Below are 15280 nucleotides of genomic sequence, written 5' to 3'. Positions count from 1 at the left end.
ATTTAAAAAATCTGCGAACAACCTGCTTTCTGGGTTTTGAACATTTCAGGACCCTTGCTATCTATGGAGGATCATAGGCCTCTTGGATTTCATCCAAAATATCGTAATTCGTGTACCAAAAATGAATGAAGGTCTCAGGGGATTGGAACTACAGACAGTTTAGTGTAAGTGGTGTTGACATTACAATCCTTTGACCTACAAGTATCAGTAGTGTGCAGTAGTGCGTTAGCCAGCTCACCGCTCAGCATCCGTACAGGTGAAAGGATACAAACTCTGGTAAAGTGGCAGACGAGACTTCACGGCCCTGCTGGCATTGATGCACGTGGCCCGCACCAGACTCGGCAACAACTCTCCAGTCACTATCGCCCCATCAAACAGAGGCCCAAAGAAAGGAACCTGGTTGACAGAGAAAGAGCAAACAATGAAGACACACTGTTATTTTTGTACTAAACCTAAAATCAATTTACATGAAGATGTCGCATGTGATGCGTGTGCCACAAACAGACTGGAAGAAAAAAAAAAATCGATGTGCAGGACAGCGCACGGATAATGCAGCACTTCCATTTGCCAAGCCTTGCGTTTATCGAGTGGATGAAATGAGAGTTATTTGAGTGGAACGGCAGATAACAGCGGCACAGCTGAGGGAATTTCGCTAATTGCTGCCGGTGACATGTTGCAGAAGCCATACATCTGACAGCATCCAGGCCACTCAGCGCACACATGGCAGTCAAGTCTCGCAGAGGTGGCGTGTTTACCAGAAATTACAAATGATGCGCGCTCGGTTTCTCCGGGGATCTAGTGGCAGACGCAGGAGGAGGAAGATGAAAGGCAGCTTGACCGCGATGAGAGTGGCGTGCCGACAGTGCAGTAATGGACTCTGAGCATTAGTGCTTTCAGAGAACAGACAGGAAGAGATGCCATCCTGCCACAGTCCGCATCAGCCAAACAAGGCACATCCTGATGAACATCTCTAGATGCCTCCAGAGAGGCCTTTCACGTAACACAGAAAAAGTTACGATGATTGTTGTGGTCCTTAATGTAGTGTAATGCCATTATCTTCATAACCTACCTGGGGTTTTTTCATGATCTGAACAAAAAACATGTGGTTTTTCATGGGGTAGATGATGACGAGGACATCTCCAAAGTCGGTGGGGATGATTCCTCGCCGGTAATCCCGTGTGTGCTCCGACCACACAATGTGCACTTCGTCGTTTCCCAAGTGACGAAGCTGCGAGCAAGCAGAGGCAAAACGCATCAATAAATCTGACAGGCAATAAAATGCGATCAGCATTAGTCATATACCTCTTACAGGGGCTTCGTTGTGGAGAAAAACAAGCACTGATTGAATAAACAGACAAACAAATTCTTAGAAAGACATAAAAGGATTGCAGGCATCAGAAAAAAAGTCGACCCCATGCTTTCAAAATGTGATCAACAATAATTCCAGAGAGAGAAAGAAAGACTGTACATTTATTTTAGTACATAACGACTCCAATTATTTTGGGGATTTTCAATCCCAAGTCAAATGAGCAGGAGAAATTGGGTTCATTATGTTTCAATCATTTAAGCAAATTGACTTTAGCCTGAAAATTGGACTTGGTTTTTCGTTTTACATAAAAATATACATACATTTGAAGGAAATGAGGTTTTCATTTTTAGGAACATCAAATACATGGATGCTGAGATTCTGATTAATATGGAGTTCCAATGTTGAAGCTCCAGTAATCTACTGTGATAATTTGACTAATATGAGGAAATCTGTGTATCAGAGAACTGGGTTCAGAGACATTGCAGCTGTCAAACCTGATGTTTCAATTCTGGCAGGAAATATTAAAACAGTAACCGGTAGAAATTATTCCTATTGCTTGACTGAATTCATGCAGACACAGATGTCTTTAGAGCTGGAGTCTACATATATGATGTAGTTTAATAGGTTTTAATAAGGTTACGTTTTTTTCCTTCACTTTCGTCAATTGGTGACGTTTGTTCCTTGCCACTGGCTTGCTTGGTTTGGGACTTGTAGAGCTACGCATCGAAGGATTTGCTCTTCAGCGTTTGGACTTTCATCAGTGAAATTAAACCACACTGAACTGAACTAAAGTGAACTTCAACTCTGAAAACTGGACTGACAAATTACTAGATCTTCTATGTTATGCTGCTTTGACACATTCTACATAGTAAAAGCGCTATAGAAATAAAGATGAATTGAATAAGAGCATATAAGATGCTGAATTTAGTAAATCTAAAGGGTTTTCATTAAATAAATATTCATAAAATATAAGTGTCTGGTATTCACTGACACAGTTGTTAGTAGGTTCTGGAACTGATTGAGACATGCTGATACTTTTCAAACAATATTTCAAAGAATCGAATGACAGTAATGTTCTAATTGTGCTAATTGGTTTAATAATTGGTCAAAATCAGCAACTCAATCTGTAAAAAACAATTAAAAACAAAGATTGACAAAAAGTTTTATACAATAATAGATATTGAATATTGAGCAGTTCTTTGCATCCCAATAACTTAAAAATAACATAAAACATAGAACTACAAGAAATGATAATGTATAAATAACATAAAATGAATTTATGAACTTTAACTCTGAACACTGGACTGACACCTTTTCAATTTACTAGAACTTTTACGTTAAGCTGCTTTGACACAATCTACATTGTAAAATATCTATAGAAACAAAGATGAATTTAATTTTACTTATTTATTTTAAGTATACTGCACAATATATTGAGTTCAGTACATCAGAAATACAATTATAAAGCTGTAAGTACGGATCAAACTGTCAAATTTCTCATTATATCATTCAACCCACACTTAGTAATGCAAAATACAAAATTAATTTTGTTTTATAGAACACAGAAGTGTTTTTAAGCATCATTCACTGGCGCCAGCATTCACTGTCACTATACAAAACCGAACCAGCACAGACAGACCATAAAGACTTCATTCCAAATAATTAACAACAATTAAGTGGGCTATTACCAAAACGGTGAGAAATCAAAGTGACCTGCGTAATCAAAAAAAAAAAGAAAAAAAAGAGGAGTCTTGGAAGCATTTTGCCGCAACGGTGAGGCCTTAAGCGAGCTCCTCTCAATGGGTCGTTAAACATCTGCCGATGCACCCATGCCTAATGAGCCATTACCAAAACATGTCCTCTTCACCAAAAATGCAATTACCACATTTCCCCATAAGCCCTTAATTATACTAATGGGCTAAAATTAAACAAATCCACAACAAGCTGATTGGGTCGGCACATACCGATCCATTTGGAGTCAGCAGAAGAATTGGCGGCATGCAAACAGGTTGGGCGGAGAGAGGAAATATATGACGCATAGCACACGTTCACCAGATGCCATTCTCAATGAAAGGGAGCAGATGTTAAAGACCGCAAACCTCTAAGAAACCTGCGCTTTACAATAGGCTAATGTAGAGTGCCTGTGAAGCTGTTGTGGCCGGTTGCTAGGGCACTGCTAAGATGCTCTAAGCGGTTACTAGGGTACTTTGAGTGCTTGGTGGTTTCTTACCCCCATTAGCCAATGGAGATCACCATTAAGATTGTTTTGATATGCTGGTCTCTATAGCTTACATCATTCTACCAATGAATGGCTTTTGGGGTTTTTTTCACTCATCAAATTCAAATTTGAGTCATGGTTTTCACTTTTTTATTTTTTATCTAGGTTATTTGCAGGGGATGTGAAATAAAACTGAACGTTCAAAATATGGGGGTAAATATGATATATTACAACCATACACTACTGACAAAAGTCTTGCCGATTATCCAAGTTTTAGGAACAACAAATAATAACTTGACTTCTAGATGATCATTTGGTATCAGAAGTGGCTTATATGAAAGGCAAAGGCCTCTAGATTACACTTATTTTACTAAAATAAAATATGATCATGCCTTTATATTTAATGATATATTTAGGACAGTAAGGTCTGACGTTGTTTAGACAAACGTCTTGTCACTGAACATAAATAATGTACAGTATAGAATATAAAGTCATAGTGCAGTGGAAAAAGAATTAATATTGTGTATGACTCCCATCAGCTTGGAACTGCATCCATACATCTCAGCAATGACTCAAATAACTTATTAATAAAGTCATCTGGAATGACAAAGAAAGCGTTCTTGCAGGACTCCCAGAGTTCATCAAGATTCTTTGGATTCATCTTCAAAGCCTTCTCGATCTTACCCCAGTCATGCTCAGTAAAGTTCATGTCTGGTGACTGGGCTGGCCAATCCTAGAGCACCTTGACCTTCTTTGCTTTCAGGAACTTTGATGTGGAGGCTAAAATATGAGAAGGAGCGCTATCCTGCTGGAGAATTTGCCCTCTCCTGTGGTTTGTCATGTAATCGGCAGTACAAATGTCTTGATATCTCAGGCTGATGATGTTGCCTTTCACTCTGCAGATCTCTCGCACGCCCCCATACTGAATGAAACCCCAAACTATATATTTTTCCTTAACCAAACTTGACTAATTTCTGTGAGAATGATATATCTTGGGTCTATGCGGGTTCCAACAGGTCTTCTGCATTATTTGTGATGATTGAGATGCAGTTCAACAGATGATTCATCTGTCATTTCCAAATGATCAACTAGAAGTCAAGTTATTATTTGTTGCTCTTACAACTGGGATCGCCAACAAGGCCTTTGTCAGGTAGTGTACACAACATAGTAAAAAGCAAATCCATAAACATTGTCATAATTCATAATTAGATTGTAAGTAATAACAAGGCATAAATGCCAAAATGTGGCCTATACAATATGCAATAATGGGTTTTTACAAAACTTTGAATGAAGGCATTTTAGGAGACAGTCCAACAAAAAATGAAACATTTCTCACCATTTACTCTCACTCCAGTGGTTTCAAACTTTTATGATTTTCTTTGTTCTGTTGAACACAAAGAAAGATAATGTTGGAAACCAGCAGCCATTGACATCCATAGTAGGAATCACAAAATACTATGGAAGTCAATGGCTGCTGGTTTCCAACCTTCTTCAACATATCTTCCTACTGCATGTGTTTAACAGAAAAAAGAAACTCAGACAGGTATAGAACAAGTGGAGAATAAAAACATAACAAATTTCTGTTTTGGGTAAACTATACCTTCAACTCAGTTGTTGTCTTAGCTGTTAAAGGTTTAACAAATTGAGATTCCATTGTTTAGTCCCTAAATGTAAGATTTATATAGGATAATAAAGACATTTTTGGCAAAAATGTTATATTAGAAATAATATTTTATGGCTATTAAAAGGGTATACATTATGAAAATCAACCTTTGTAAGCTATTTGGACAGAACTGTGTGTAGGCAGTGTGTCTACAGTCATATTGGAATAATAGAAACACAATAAGCCTCTTTTTAAAAAATTGCTGATGTTAAAATAGGATCCAAATCCCTCCCATTCTGTATAATGACATTGTGTGTGACTCATCATTGCAGAAAGGCTTGAATTAACTCCACAACAAATATATCAATTAGCAGTTGGGAAAGTTCTTGCGTTAGTAAGGGAGATCTGCTACATTCTTGACTGTCACTGTGCTGTTTATCCACATGAAGGCTACACCCATCAGAGCAATCTCTCTGGCTCTGACTCACATGTAAGAACAGTGGGCGGGGAGAACCAGCTCATATGCATTAAAGGCACAGGGAGCAAAAATGGCTACAATGTTCTAACAGCTCAACTTTCCCAGATTTAAAAAGGTATAATGAACTTTACAGACACATTCTGGAGACACAAAAGAATTATCTTAAATCTTGAAAAGGGGCTAAAATAGGTGCCCTTTAATTGTTTAATTCTTAGGACTGTCTAAAGGTCAATACAGAAACTACGAGCAATACAGTATTAGTGACTAGGCGTTGTGTAGAAGTGAAGATGTTTACCTTATTCCTCAATGTGAATTGAGAATGTCATTTTTTTTCGAACTTCCAATTTAGTTGCCTTTGGAAAAAAATGACTAGGAATAAAAGACGGCATAAATTGCTCTACCAAAAAGTGTGTCTTTGACTATACCTAAAAATAAAAACAATTTAACAGGGTATATGCAGGAATCATAAAAGTAATTTCATTACCTTTTTTAAGACTTTTTAAAGACCTTCTCAGAATATTTTAAGACCTCATCGCCACTTCAAGTTCTAATCAGTATCAAATCTTTAACTTAATAAACAGTGGTTACTAAACAGTTGTTAAACAGTTTTAGTTAAATAAATCAATGGAGCACAACCATACAATATGCAGAAATAAAGCTTGAAAAAAAAATTACACGGTTGTTTTCAGCAACAGGCTTCAGCCACTGTCTTTCTCCAACCAGGATTACACAAACTTACATCTTCTTATTTTACCGTCTGTTTCGCTCTATGGTTTCACTACATGAAGAGAGCGTCACATCACCTTTCTGCGTTTGTCGCAAATTATGTGGCATCACCCGGACAGAGTAGAATGGTCGGACGCACCCCGGCCTGAACCAATCATGTGGATCAAGCAAGTCGTTGTTAATATAAATATATTTATGCTTTTTTGGAGTCAAACACTTTGGATGACGCTTGAACAAATTTAAGAAAACATAAAAACGCAATTAAGGCTTTTTAATACCTTTTAAGGTTCTTAATTTTCTCATAATGGATTTATCAACTTTTAATACTTTTTAAGACACCATGACACCCTGTTTAATGACACAACACCATTTTGCAACATCAAGCAGCGTAACAAGTTGTTTTTTATGGCTAAAAATCAACGAAAGTGAATGAAATCAGAAATCTTAAGGCAATAAGGTTCCAATGGCTGTGCCCACTCTTACGTGAAGAATAAGGTCAACACATTCAAAAGCAATTAAAAAAAAACATAAATAATATGAAATGGGAAAGCAATACTATGACATTCTGAAATACTGTAATTGCATTTCAAGAGTTTACACTTAGATATTGTTTGACGCTATTAGCAGGTTTGGCATGCTGTCCCAGGAGAGAACCCTGAGCTTGCGGGAGAGAACTCTGAGCACCAGGGCTCCTGCTAGGTCTTTTAGCATGTAAGTGGATCTGAGATCAAGTAGGTGTCGAGAGCGCCACCTAGTAAAGTAGGAAAAGGTGGAGATGAGGTGATATGACAGTAGGGTGAAATCTGTCTATTTATATTTGGCTTGGATCAATCCAATTGGATTATTACTGATTCTGGATGAGAGACCAGCTGTGATCAATCATATGTGCTTCTCTCGAAATTAGTTTAGAAACTTCACTAAATTCTGAAACACTCTAAAAATTCAGTCTGATCTCATGAGGAAACTTAACTATGTTACGTTATGTCAGTTTAAGCCTAGTTCACACTACATGACTTTAAACATCAGCAGATCGCTGTGCGTTTACACTACATGACTTGATTTTGTGTTTTTTAATCGCTGTGGTGTTCACACTACATTACACTACGTAAATGATCCACAAGAGGGGGGGGGGGGGGGGGGGGGCACACTACATGATCTGATAACAACTCGTTCGACCACAGTTCAGTCAAGCTACCAAACCACAGCCAAATAAATTTTGAGGGAGGAGCAGTCAGAAAAAGCTGAACACTATTGACTGCTTGTGTGCTGATTGCATCACTGACAGCATTTCAAGCTTTTAAGGGAGCATTTAAAAACATCGCCAATCAGCTGAGTAGATCAATTGTTCATCTGAAAGGTACAAGTGGATAGATAGACAGTGAGTTTTTAATTTTTGTAATTTGATAACTCTGAAATAAAACTAACATATCTATAACACCCTGACATTTTCTAAATGTCTGTGTATTTCTTTGTAACATTGTTATTTTTTAAGTACAAAATAGTAAAGAATTGAGCATTTCTACTCTTAATTCTTTAATTACCATATTGGTCAAAACGGCTGCATGTATGCCTACTACTTTTCGCTGTGACTTTAAATTTGTATGCATTTTTTTGCCTAGCAACTTCTTGCTAACATAAACATCACTTTCTGATAGCAAAAACATACACTTACTTCAGATATATATTTCAAAACAGCATATTCTCTGCCACAAAATAGCTCCTGTTTGAAAGTGAAAATGAAAGCGGGGCCCAGACCTTTGCATTTTCTAGTATCTTAACTACATATTTATAGGCTGTATTACCAAAACAGATATTTTTAGGGTAATGGCGTCATAAAATATGATGACAGACATTCAAAGCTTAATTTTAATTTCTCAATTGAAGCTTTGAATGTAAATATGATGTGACAGTATGACATCTATTCACCTTATTCTTCGCGTACGAGCGGGCACAGCCATTGGAATCTTTTTGGCTCGAGACTTCCGATCTCACTCATTTCCATTCATTTTTAGATGTTAAAAACAGCTCGTTTTGCTGCTTGATGTTGCAAACTGATGTTTTCTTATTATATTATTCTACTTTGTCTGTATAGTCATGAAAACACTTGCATGTAGTGCATGTAGTTTGACCGTTTTCTGCCGTTTATTATTCCTAGTCATGTCTTTCATAGGCAGCTGAGTCGGAAGTTCTAAAACAATAGCAAAAACGAGCGCACTTCCGCATCGAAGAATAAGGTCAATATGAGAATGGTCAAAATGACCAGTGTGGTAGTTCTAATAGTTACAGAATTCTAGGTTCACTGTTAATATAGCCTACTCTCCCGTCTGAAGCGAGAATGAAGCGAGTGCATCGATGCCCATTCTGGCCAATCTCAGACGTTTCTGTTGAGCTCCTTAGCACACAGCTCATGCTGATATGCTCCCTCGTTGGCTGCAGCTCGTCACGACATCTGACCTCACGTGGTGTTGAGTCAGCTGACAGCTCTGGAATATTCAGCATGCTAGATATTGGATTTCCATCTGCAAGGTGTCAGCAACACTTCAGCGAGCCTCTTTGATGCGTTGTTCAGTAGTTCACACATAAAAACTGCAGAGCAGCGAGCACCCGCAGATTTTTTCCCGATCTGTTGGCGAGCTCTTTAACTTCCAAATCGGACTCAAATCAGGCTTAAAATCCGGTAGTGTGAACTAGGATTTAGTTGCTAATTCATATAAATTTGTATACGAGTTTAGTAGTACAAACATGTCAGATTTTTAAAAGGAGGTGTGACACCAATGATGTGACACCCCTAAACCAAACCGTCACTGGGGGATGAGCAAATCATACTAAATTGTATGAATAAGATTGCACAAATTCATATAAATTAGCAACTAAATAAAAAAATTACGGATTGCTGTGAGATAGAGTTGAATAATCGGATTTAATACTTTAATATTAAAAAAAATTATAAATTACAGTGTACATGGAGATTATAAAAGCAATGAGCAGAGCAAACGATGCACAGAAGCTTAAATGCCGCCTTGTAAAGAAGCAGTGTCCCTCCCTCATCAACAAAAGACTGTGTGTGTGTGTGTGTGTGTGTGTCTGGATGACCGGCTGCCTCCTGACACCATGGCCTCGCATGGCAACACCCTCCCAGTAACTGCATTACTAGCCCAGCCAGCTGCTCTGCCCCCCAGCACTCAATTGGATTGAGGAATTCTTCTGTTTTCGCTTGCCCCAACCCCTCCTTTCTCTCACTATACCTCTGAAAGTTGCATTTGCAAATTAGAGGAGTTACATCCTGTCTGCCTGTGGCTGATAAAAACAGGCCTTTCACCCTCCTCACACGTGCCGCCTAACAGTTGCAATTACCAGGCCTGATGGCCAAAATGAACGGAGCGTAGCTCGCGGCACACGCACTCCCTCCCTTCCGCGAGCGGAGGAAGCGGACTGTGGCTGAGATGGGCTAATATGAGCTCTGACAGCGAGAGGTTTCAGCGTTCGGGAGCCTGATGAATTTTGCTCTCCGCAGGCCTGCGCATGATCGGATTGAGCGCTCAAACTAAACATGGCTCCCACCGGCTCATTTTGCCAGCATTAACCTGCTAACGCATGTCGATCGCCGCCCCGCCAGCACAGGCGGAATTCGATAGCAGGGCCCTGCTGGTATCCGGCAGGCCTTTGGCCCTTGCAGCGTGAGTTAATGTGCTGATCGAGGCCCCGGTCACAGCGCACACAGGAGTCCAGAGGCTGAGAGCTGTTACTAAACCTGCAGATGCTCGGCTCTCTCGCTGCTGGAACGCTCTCGCAGCGCACAGTGGTCTGACAGAGGTGAACAATCAGCAGCACAGGCCAGAAGTCACGCTCCACACGCATGTCACTCACCTGCTGACAAGACTACACCATCAAATCAACTCATTATATCTCCATTTTCAATGCTCTTTCAGTAGCTCCTTTTCAGGGGTAAGCTAACATCTGTTACTGTATTTAACAAAGGAATATGTAATGTCTACATTAAAAAAAGAGCTTCATTTTATTTGTTGCCTATATTTAGATAGCAATGAAATATGATCGGATTAAGGAGATTTGGGGGGGCAGAATTGAAATTTTGCTATAAACAATAAATAATACAATAAAATGTCTACACACTTGAATGGGCTTTTCCTTAAATATGTGCATTAAATAGTATTGACCCTTTGCTGGGGTGTATACATTTAAAACGATAATATAAAACTCTGGAGTGTTACTGGGGGTCCTTCCTTCCTTCTTTACTTCCTTTATTCATTCATTCCTTCAATAATTCAATCTTACATTCATTCTTACATACAAACATACAGTCAATTCCAAAATTATTCATAAGCCTGCCAAATTCTGACTTTTATTCATAGAAAGCAATTTTTTTTTTACCAGACACATGGATTCTCCCAAAAGATAATAAGACTATGTACAAGAAGCATCACTGTTGAAAAAAAGAAAGTGTTGTAAAAAACAATGTTTTATTTACATTTGAAACCAAACCATTAAGAATTTGCCAGGGGTATGAATAATTTCGGGCTTAACTCTACATACAATTGAAGTCAGAATTATTAGCCCCCTTTTGAAATTTTTAAAAATATTTCCCAAATGATGTTTAACAGAGCAAGGAAATTTTCACAGTATGTCTGATAATATTTTTTCTTCTGGAGAAAGTCTTATTTGTTTTATTTCAGCTAGAATAAAAGCATTTTAAGGTCAAAATTATTATCCCCTTTAAGCTGAATTTATTTTCGATAGTCTACAGAACAAACCATCGTTTTACAATAACTTGCCTAATTACCCTAACCTGCCAAGTTAACCTAATTAATCTAGTTAAGCCTTTAGATGTCACTTTAAGCTGTATAGAAGTATCCTGAAAAATATCTAGTCAAATATTATTTATTGTCATCATGGCAAAGATAAAATAAATCAGTTATTAGAAAAGAGTTATTAAAACTATTATGTTTATAAATGTTGAAAAAATCTGCTCTCTGTTAAACAGAAATTGGGGAAAAATAAACAGGGGGCTAATAATTCAGGGGGGCTAATAATTCTGACTTCAAGTGTATATATATATACAATTATACATACATACATACATACATACATACATACATACATACATACATACCAGCAAAGAGTGCATTAGTTATGCGCCTATGCAGGTTCAAATGCGTAATATACACACATAAATTTCTTTAAGGATGAATTAAAATAAAACAATTAAAAAAAATGTAAATTAAAAAGGATTAAAATATTACAAAACTTATTGTTTTCTACATAAATATAAAAAACACTACTTCCATGCCAGGGAACTTTTTTAAGTTTGTTCGTGACAATTTACATTTGTTTATTATTAATAGTAGTAGTATTTATTATATGCATTGTTATATTTCTTTTGATAAACATGTTTAGATTTGTCCTCCTGTCGGGTTTAGGAGATGTACGCATCACCATATGGGGCATAAGAATAATACGTGTGTTTGGATATAACTCAGTTTTTTGACCACACTCCATTATTATTGTTCATTTATTCTTCTGCTGGAAATAAGAAATTATTTTAGAATTAAAATTAAAATATGAACATTTAATTGAAATTAAATATGTAGGCTAATGGATGTCTTCAGTGGAGTGAGTTTCCACCGTTCCCTTACTCCACAAAAGTAAAGGAGTAAAAAATAAAAGTAAGGTAAAGAGAAAGTAATGCATGTTACACTCAAAACACACCCATAACTCACTAAGAGAATAAGCTCAACCTTGTTAGACCATGCACCGGGGTGCAGATCATTTTTTTCTGTCCTTAAAATAGAAAAAGTACATTTGGACGTGCCCTTAATGCTTTTGTGCCCTGCGCTTTAGACTTTGCACCTTGATCTTTAAAATAGAGCCCACAATGTCTAAGACTCAATGTTAGTGTTTACTTACTCAAAACAACAACAAAACCAAACACGTGTACTGTGTAAACATACGTTAAGCTTTGAATCAACATTTATGTTCTATAATTTATTTATTAAATAAATTATACCAACTGGAATACTTGATTCTGAACGGGGGATCCTGAGGTGTGTTATTCTTTGATATATCACAGGCAGATTGTTCCTCTATGGCTTTATGTTCAGTACGTTCAGTGAGCCAATGAAGTATTAGACCCTAATCAATATTATGCATACAGTTATTTACATATGTAGGACATATCTGTGTAGCACGGGTGATAATGTACACACATGTTGGTATAATAAAATAAACTCATTTTTTTATTTTCAATGGCTTTCGGTTGCCTATTGTGAATGCTTTCATACAAAAGCTCCATCACACATTTCTTTGTTCACATAAATGTAGCTATTCATGGCATACTTAAATCCATTTGGGTGGCAAGATATGATTGTTAGATATAGAAATGCACTCAATTTTCACTCAGTTTGATTGCTTCTCTCTTGTTGCCTGACAGTGACAGATCAAGAGCAAATAGAAAAATAGAAAAACCTGATAGCAACAGCGACTTACACAAAAAATTAAACAGGGAAATTACACAGTGAAAGCTTATTTCTAATAACAGAAGTCTGAATGTAAAGTGCAGGGAATGCTTGCATAAAATGATCTTTAAAGGGTCAGTTTACCCAAAAATCATGTTGTCCCAAACCCCTGAAACCTTTGTTCATCTTCGGAACACAAATTAAGCTATTTTAGATGAAATCTGAGACCTCCCTCATCACCCATAGACTGCAAGATTCTTGATTCATTCAATCAATCCAGATTTATAACAAAAGACATTCTAAAATTGACTAGATGCCTTCAGTGGTTCAATCAGAGTATTCTCAAACCACAAAATACATGTGCGCACATAAAACAACAACAACAACAACAACCACTTTATTCTTTCCTCACTGTCAGTATATTGCGCACACACACCCAAGCCTGAGGTGGGAAAGAGTGATAGATCAACAAAGTCATATTTACATGCTTAATTGTGCACAAAAGTCAGGATTCATATTCATTTTTACTATTATATAATTTTTAAGGTTATATATATATATATATATATATATATATATATATATATATATATATATATATATATATATATATATTAGGTGGGCATAGATTAATTTTTTAAATCTTGATTAATCTCGAAATTAATCTAGATTAAAATGGCTCATTTGAATTCTGCCGAAGGCATACAGAATTTGTATGCTACCCAAATAATAAATATTTGAGAAAGGGTTTCTCAAGCCAGGTGGCGCATTAGACCAGGGGCTCATCTCCTGTTTCCAAAATGCATCACAAAATGCTTGATAAACTGTTCTACTATGATAATGTATGAATGCATGGTGATGAAAATAAATTATGTACAATAAGATGTACTTGTGTTTACTGACTGTTTATTCAGTTAAACATGAATGTTGAACTGTACGCCTACATAAGCTACAAACAGTGATTTCATACTTGCTTTTGATTTTCGTACATACAGTACAGAAAATGCTGCTTCTCAATGCCAAGTTCACAGAGCCCTGACGGTGTGTCAAACATTGAGTATGTTTACATGGGCAACAATACTTTAATACGATTTTACTATGAATACTCTGATTAAGAGATTTTTGATTACCTTAATGTGACTAAGTTATAACTGAACTAAACAGAAATGGAATTAAGACATAGTGGAGTATGCATATATAAGTGGCATTACTGAAGTAAACACTGCAATCAAACTATTACCGACTTTTCACCATATTTTCCAACAAGATCCTCAAAGGCGGCTGTCAGTAAAGGACCGCACACACACACACACACACACACACACACACACACACACACACACACACACACACACACACACACACAGACAAAAAGAGCATTATTCCATTCCAAAACACTCTCACCAGTCCTTGCTCCTTATTTGCGTCTAATACCCCAGTTTGTCACAACGGCATGAATGAAATGTTCATGAGTTAAAGTGAAACTGCCAAACTGCAGCTAAAGTCAGGCATCCTGCTGATTTGATTCAGAAGTGCACTTTTTTTGTCAGACGGCTCACCGCTCAGGTATACATACGTGCTAAAATATCAAGGTGAAAGTCATCATATCTTGCGTGAGAATAGATTAACAGCGATATATTTTTTTATTGCGCGATAAGAGTCTCACGTTAATGCAGTACGTTAACGGCCCACCACTAATATATATATATATATATATATATATATATATATATATATATATATATATATATATATATACATACATACATACATACACCCAAAGCACAACAACTCGGTGAATGTCCTTGAGTGGCCCAGCCAGAGCCCAGATCTAAATCCAATTGAACATCTCTGGAGAGATCTGAAAATGGCTGTACACCGTTGCCTCCCATCCAACCTGTTAGAGCTTGAGAGGTACTCCAAAGACGAATGGGCAAAAAATATTAAAGACAGGTGTGCCAAACTTGTGGCATTATATATTGCTGCCTCAACAAAGTATTGAGCAAAGGCTGTGAATACTTAAGTACATGTGATTTTTCAGGTTTTTTATTTTTTATAAATTTGCAACAATTTCCAAAAACCTTTTTTCACATTGTCATTATGGGGTATTCAATTCAATTCAATTCATCTTTATTTCTATAGCGCTTTTACAATGTACATTGTGTCAAAGCAGCTTCACATAGAAGATTATAGTGAATTGAAACTGTAGTTCAGTTTTCAGAGTTTAAGTTCAGTTCAGTTTAGATTAGCTCAGTTCAGGTCAGTGTGTTTTAATATTCACTGCTGGGAGTTCAAACACTGAAGAGTAGTAATCCATCAATGCGCAGCTTTACAGATCCCGAACTATGCAAGCCAGTGGCGACAGTGGCGAGGGAAGAGAAAATTTTTTTTTTAAAATTAACCAATTGGCGAAAGCGAAGAGAAAAAAACTTTGGGGTATTGTGTGTAGAATTTTGAAGAAATAAATGATTTAAAT

General features: G+C 37.0%; 1 protein-coding gene across 1 annotated transcript in view; it reads right to left on the bottom strand.

Annotated features, from left to right (window-relative positions):
- Nucleotides 1-15280, bottom strand: part of ralgapa2 (Ral GTPase activating protein catalytic subunit alpha 2) — a 322593-nt gene that overhangs the window by 95027 nt on the left and 212286 nt on the right. Inside the window, 2 exon segments of the mRNA XM_056477537.1 lie at nucleotides 269-396; nucleotides 1070-1228. Coding sequence (XP_056333512.1) covers nucleotides 269-396; nucleotides 1070-1228 — 287 coding nt within the window.

The sequence above is a fragment of the Danio aesculapii genome, chromosome 17 (genome assembly GCF_903798145.1).
Source record: "Danio aesculapii chromosome 17, fDanAes4.1, whole genome shotgun sequence".
Classification (NCBI taxonomy): domain Eukaryota; kingdom Metazoa; phylum Chordata; class Actinopteri; order Cypriniformes; family Danionidae; genus Danio; species Danio aesculapii.
The sequence above is the reverse complement of the archived record's forward strand: the minus strand, read 5'-3'. Positions and strand labels throughout refer to the sequence as shown.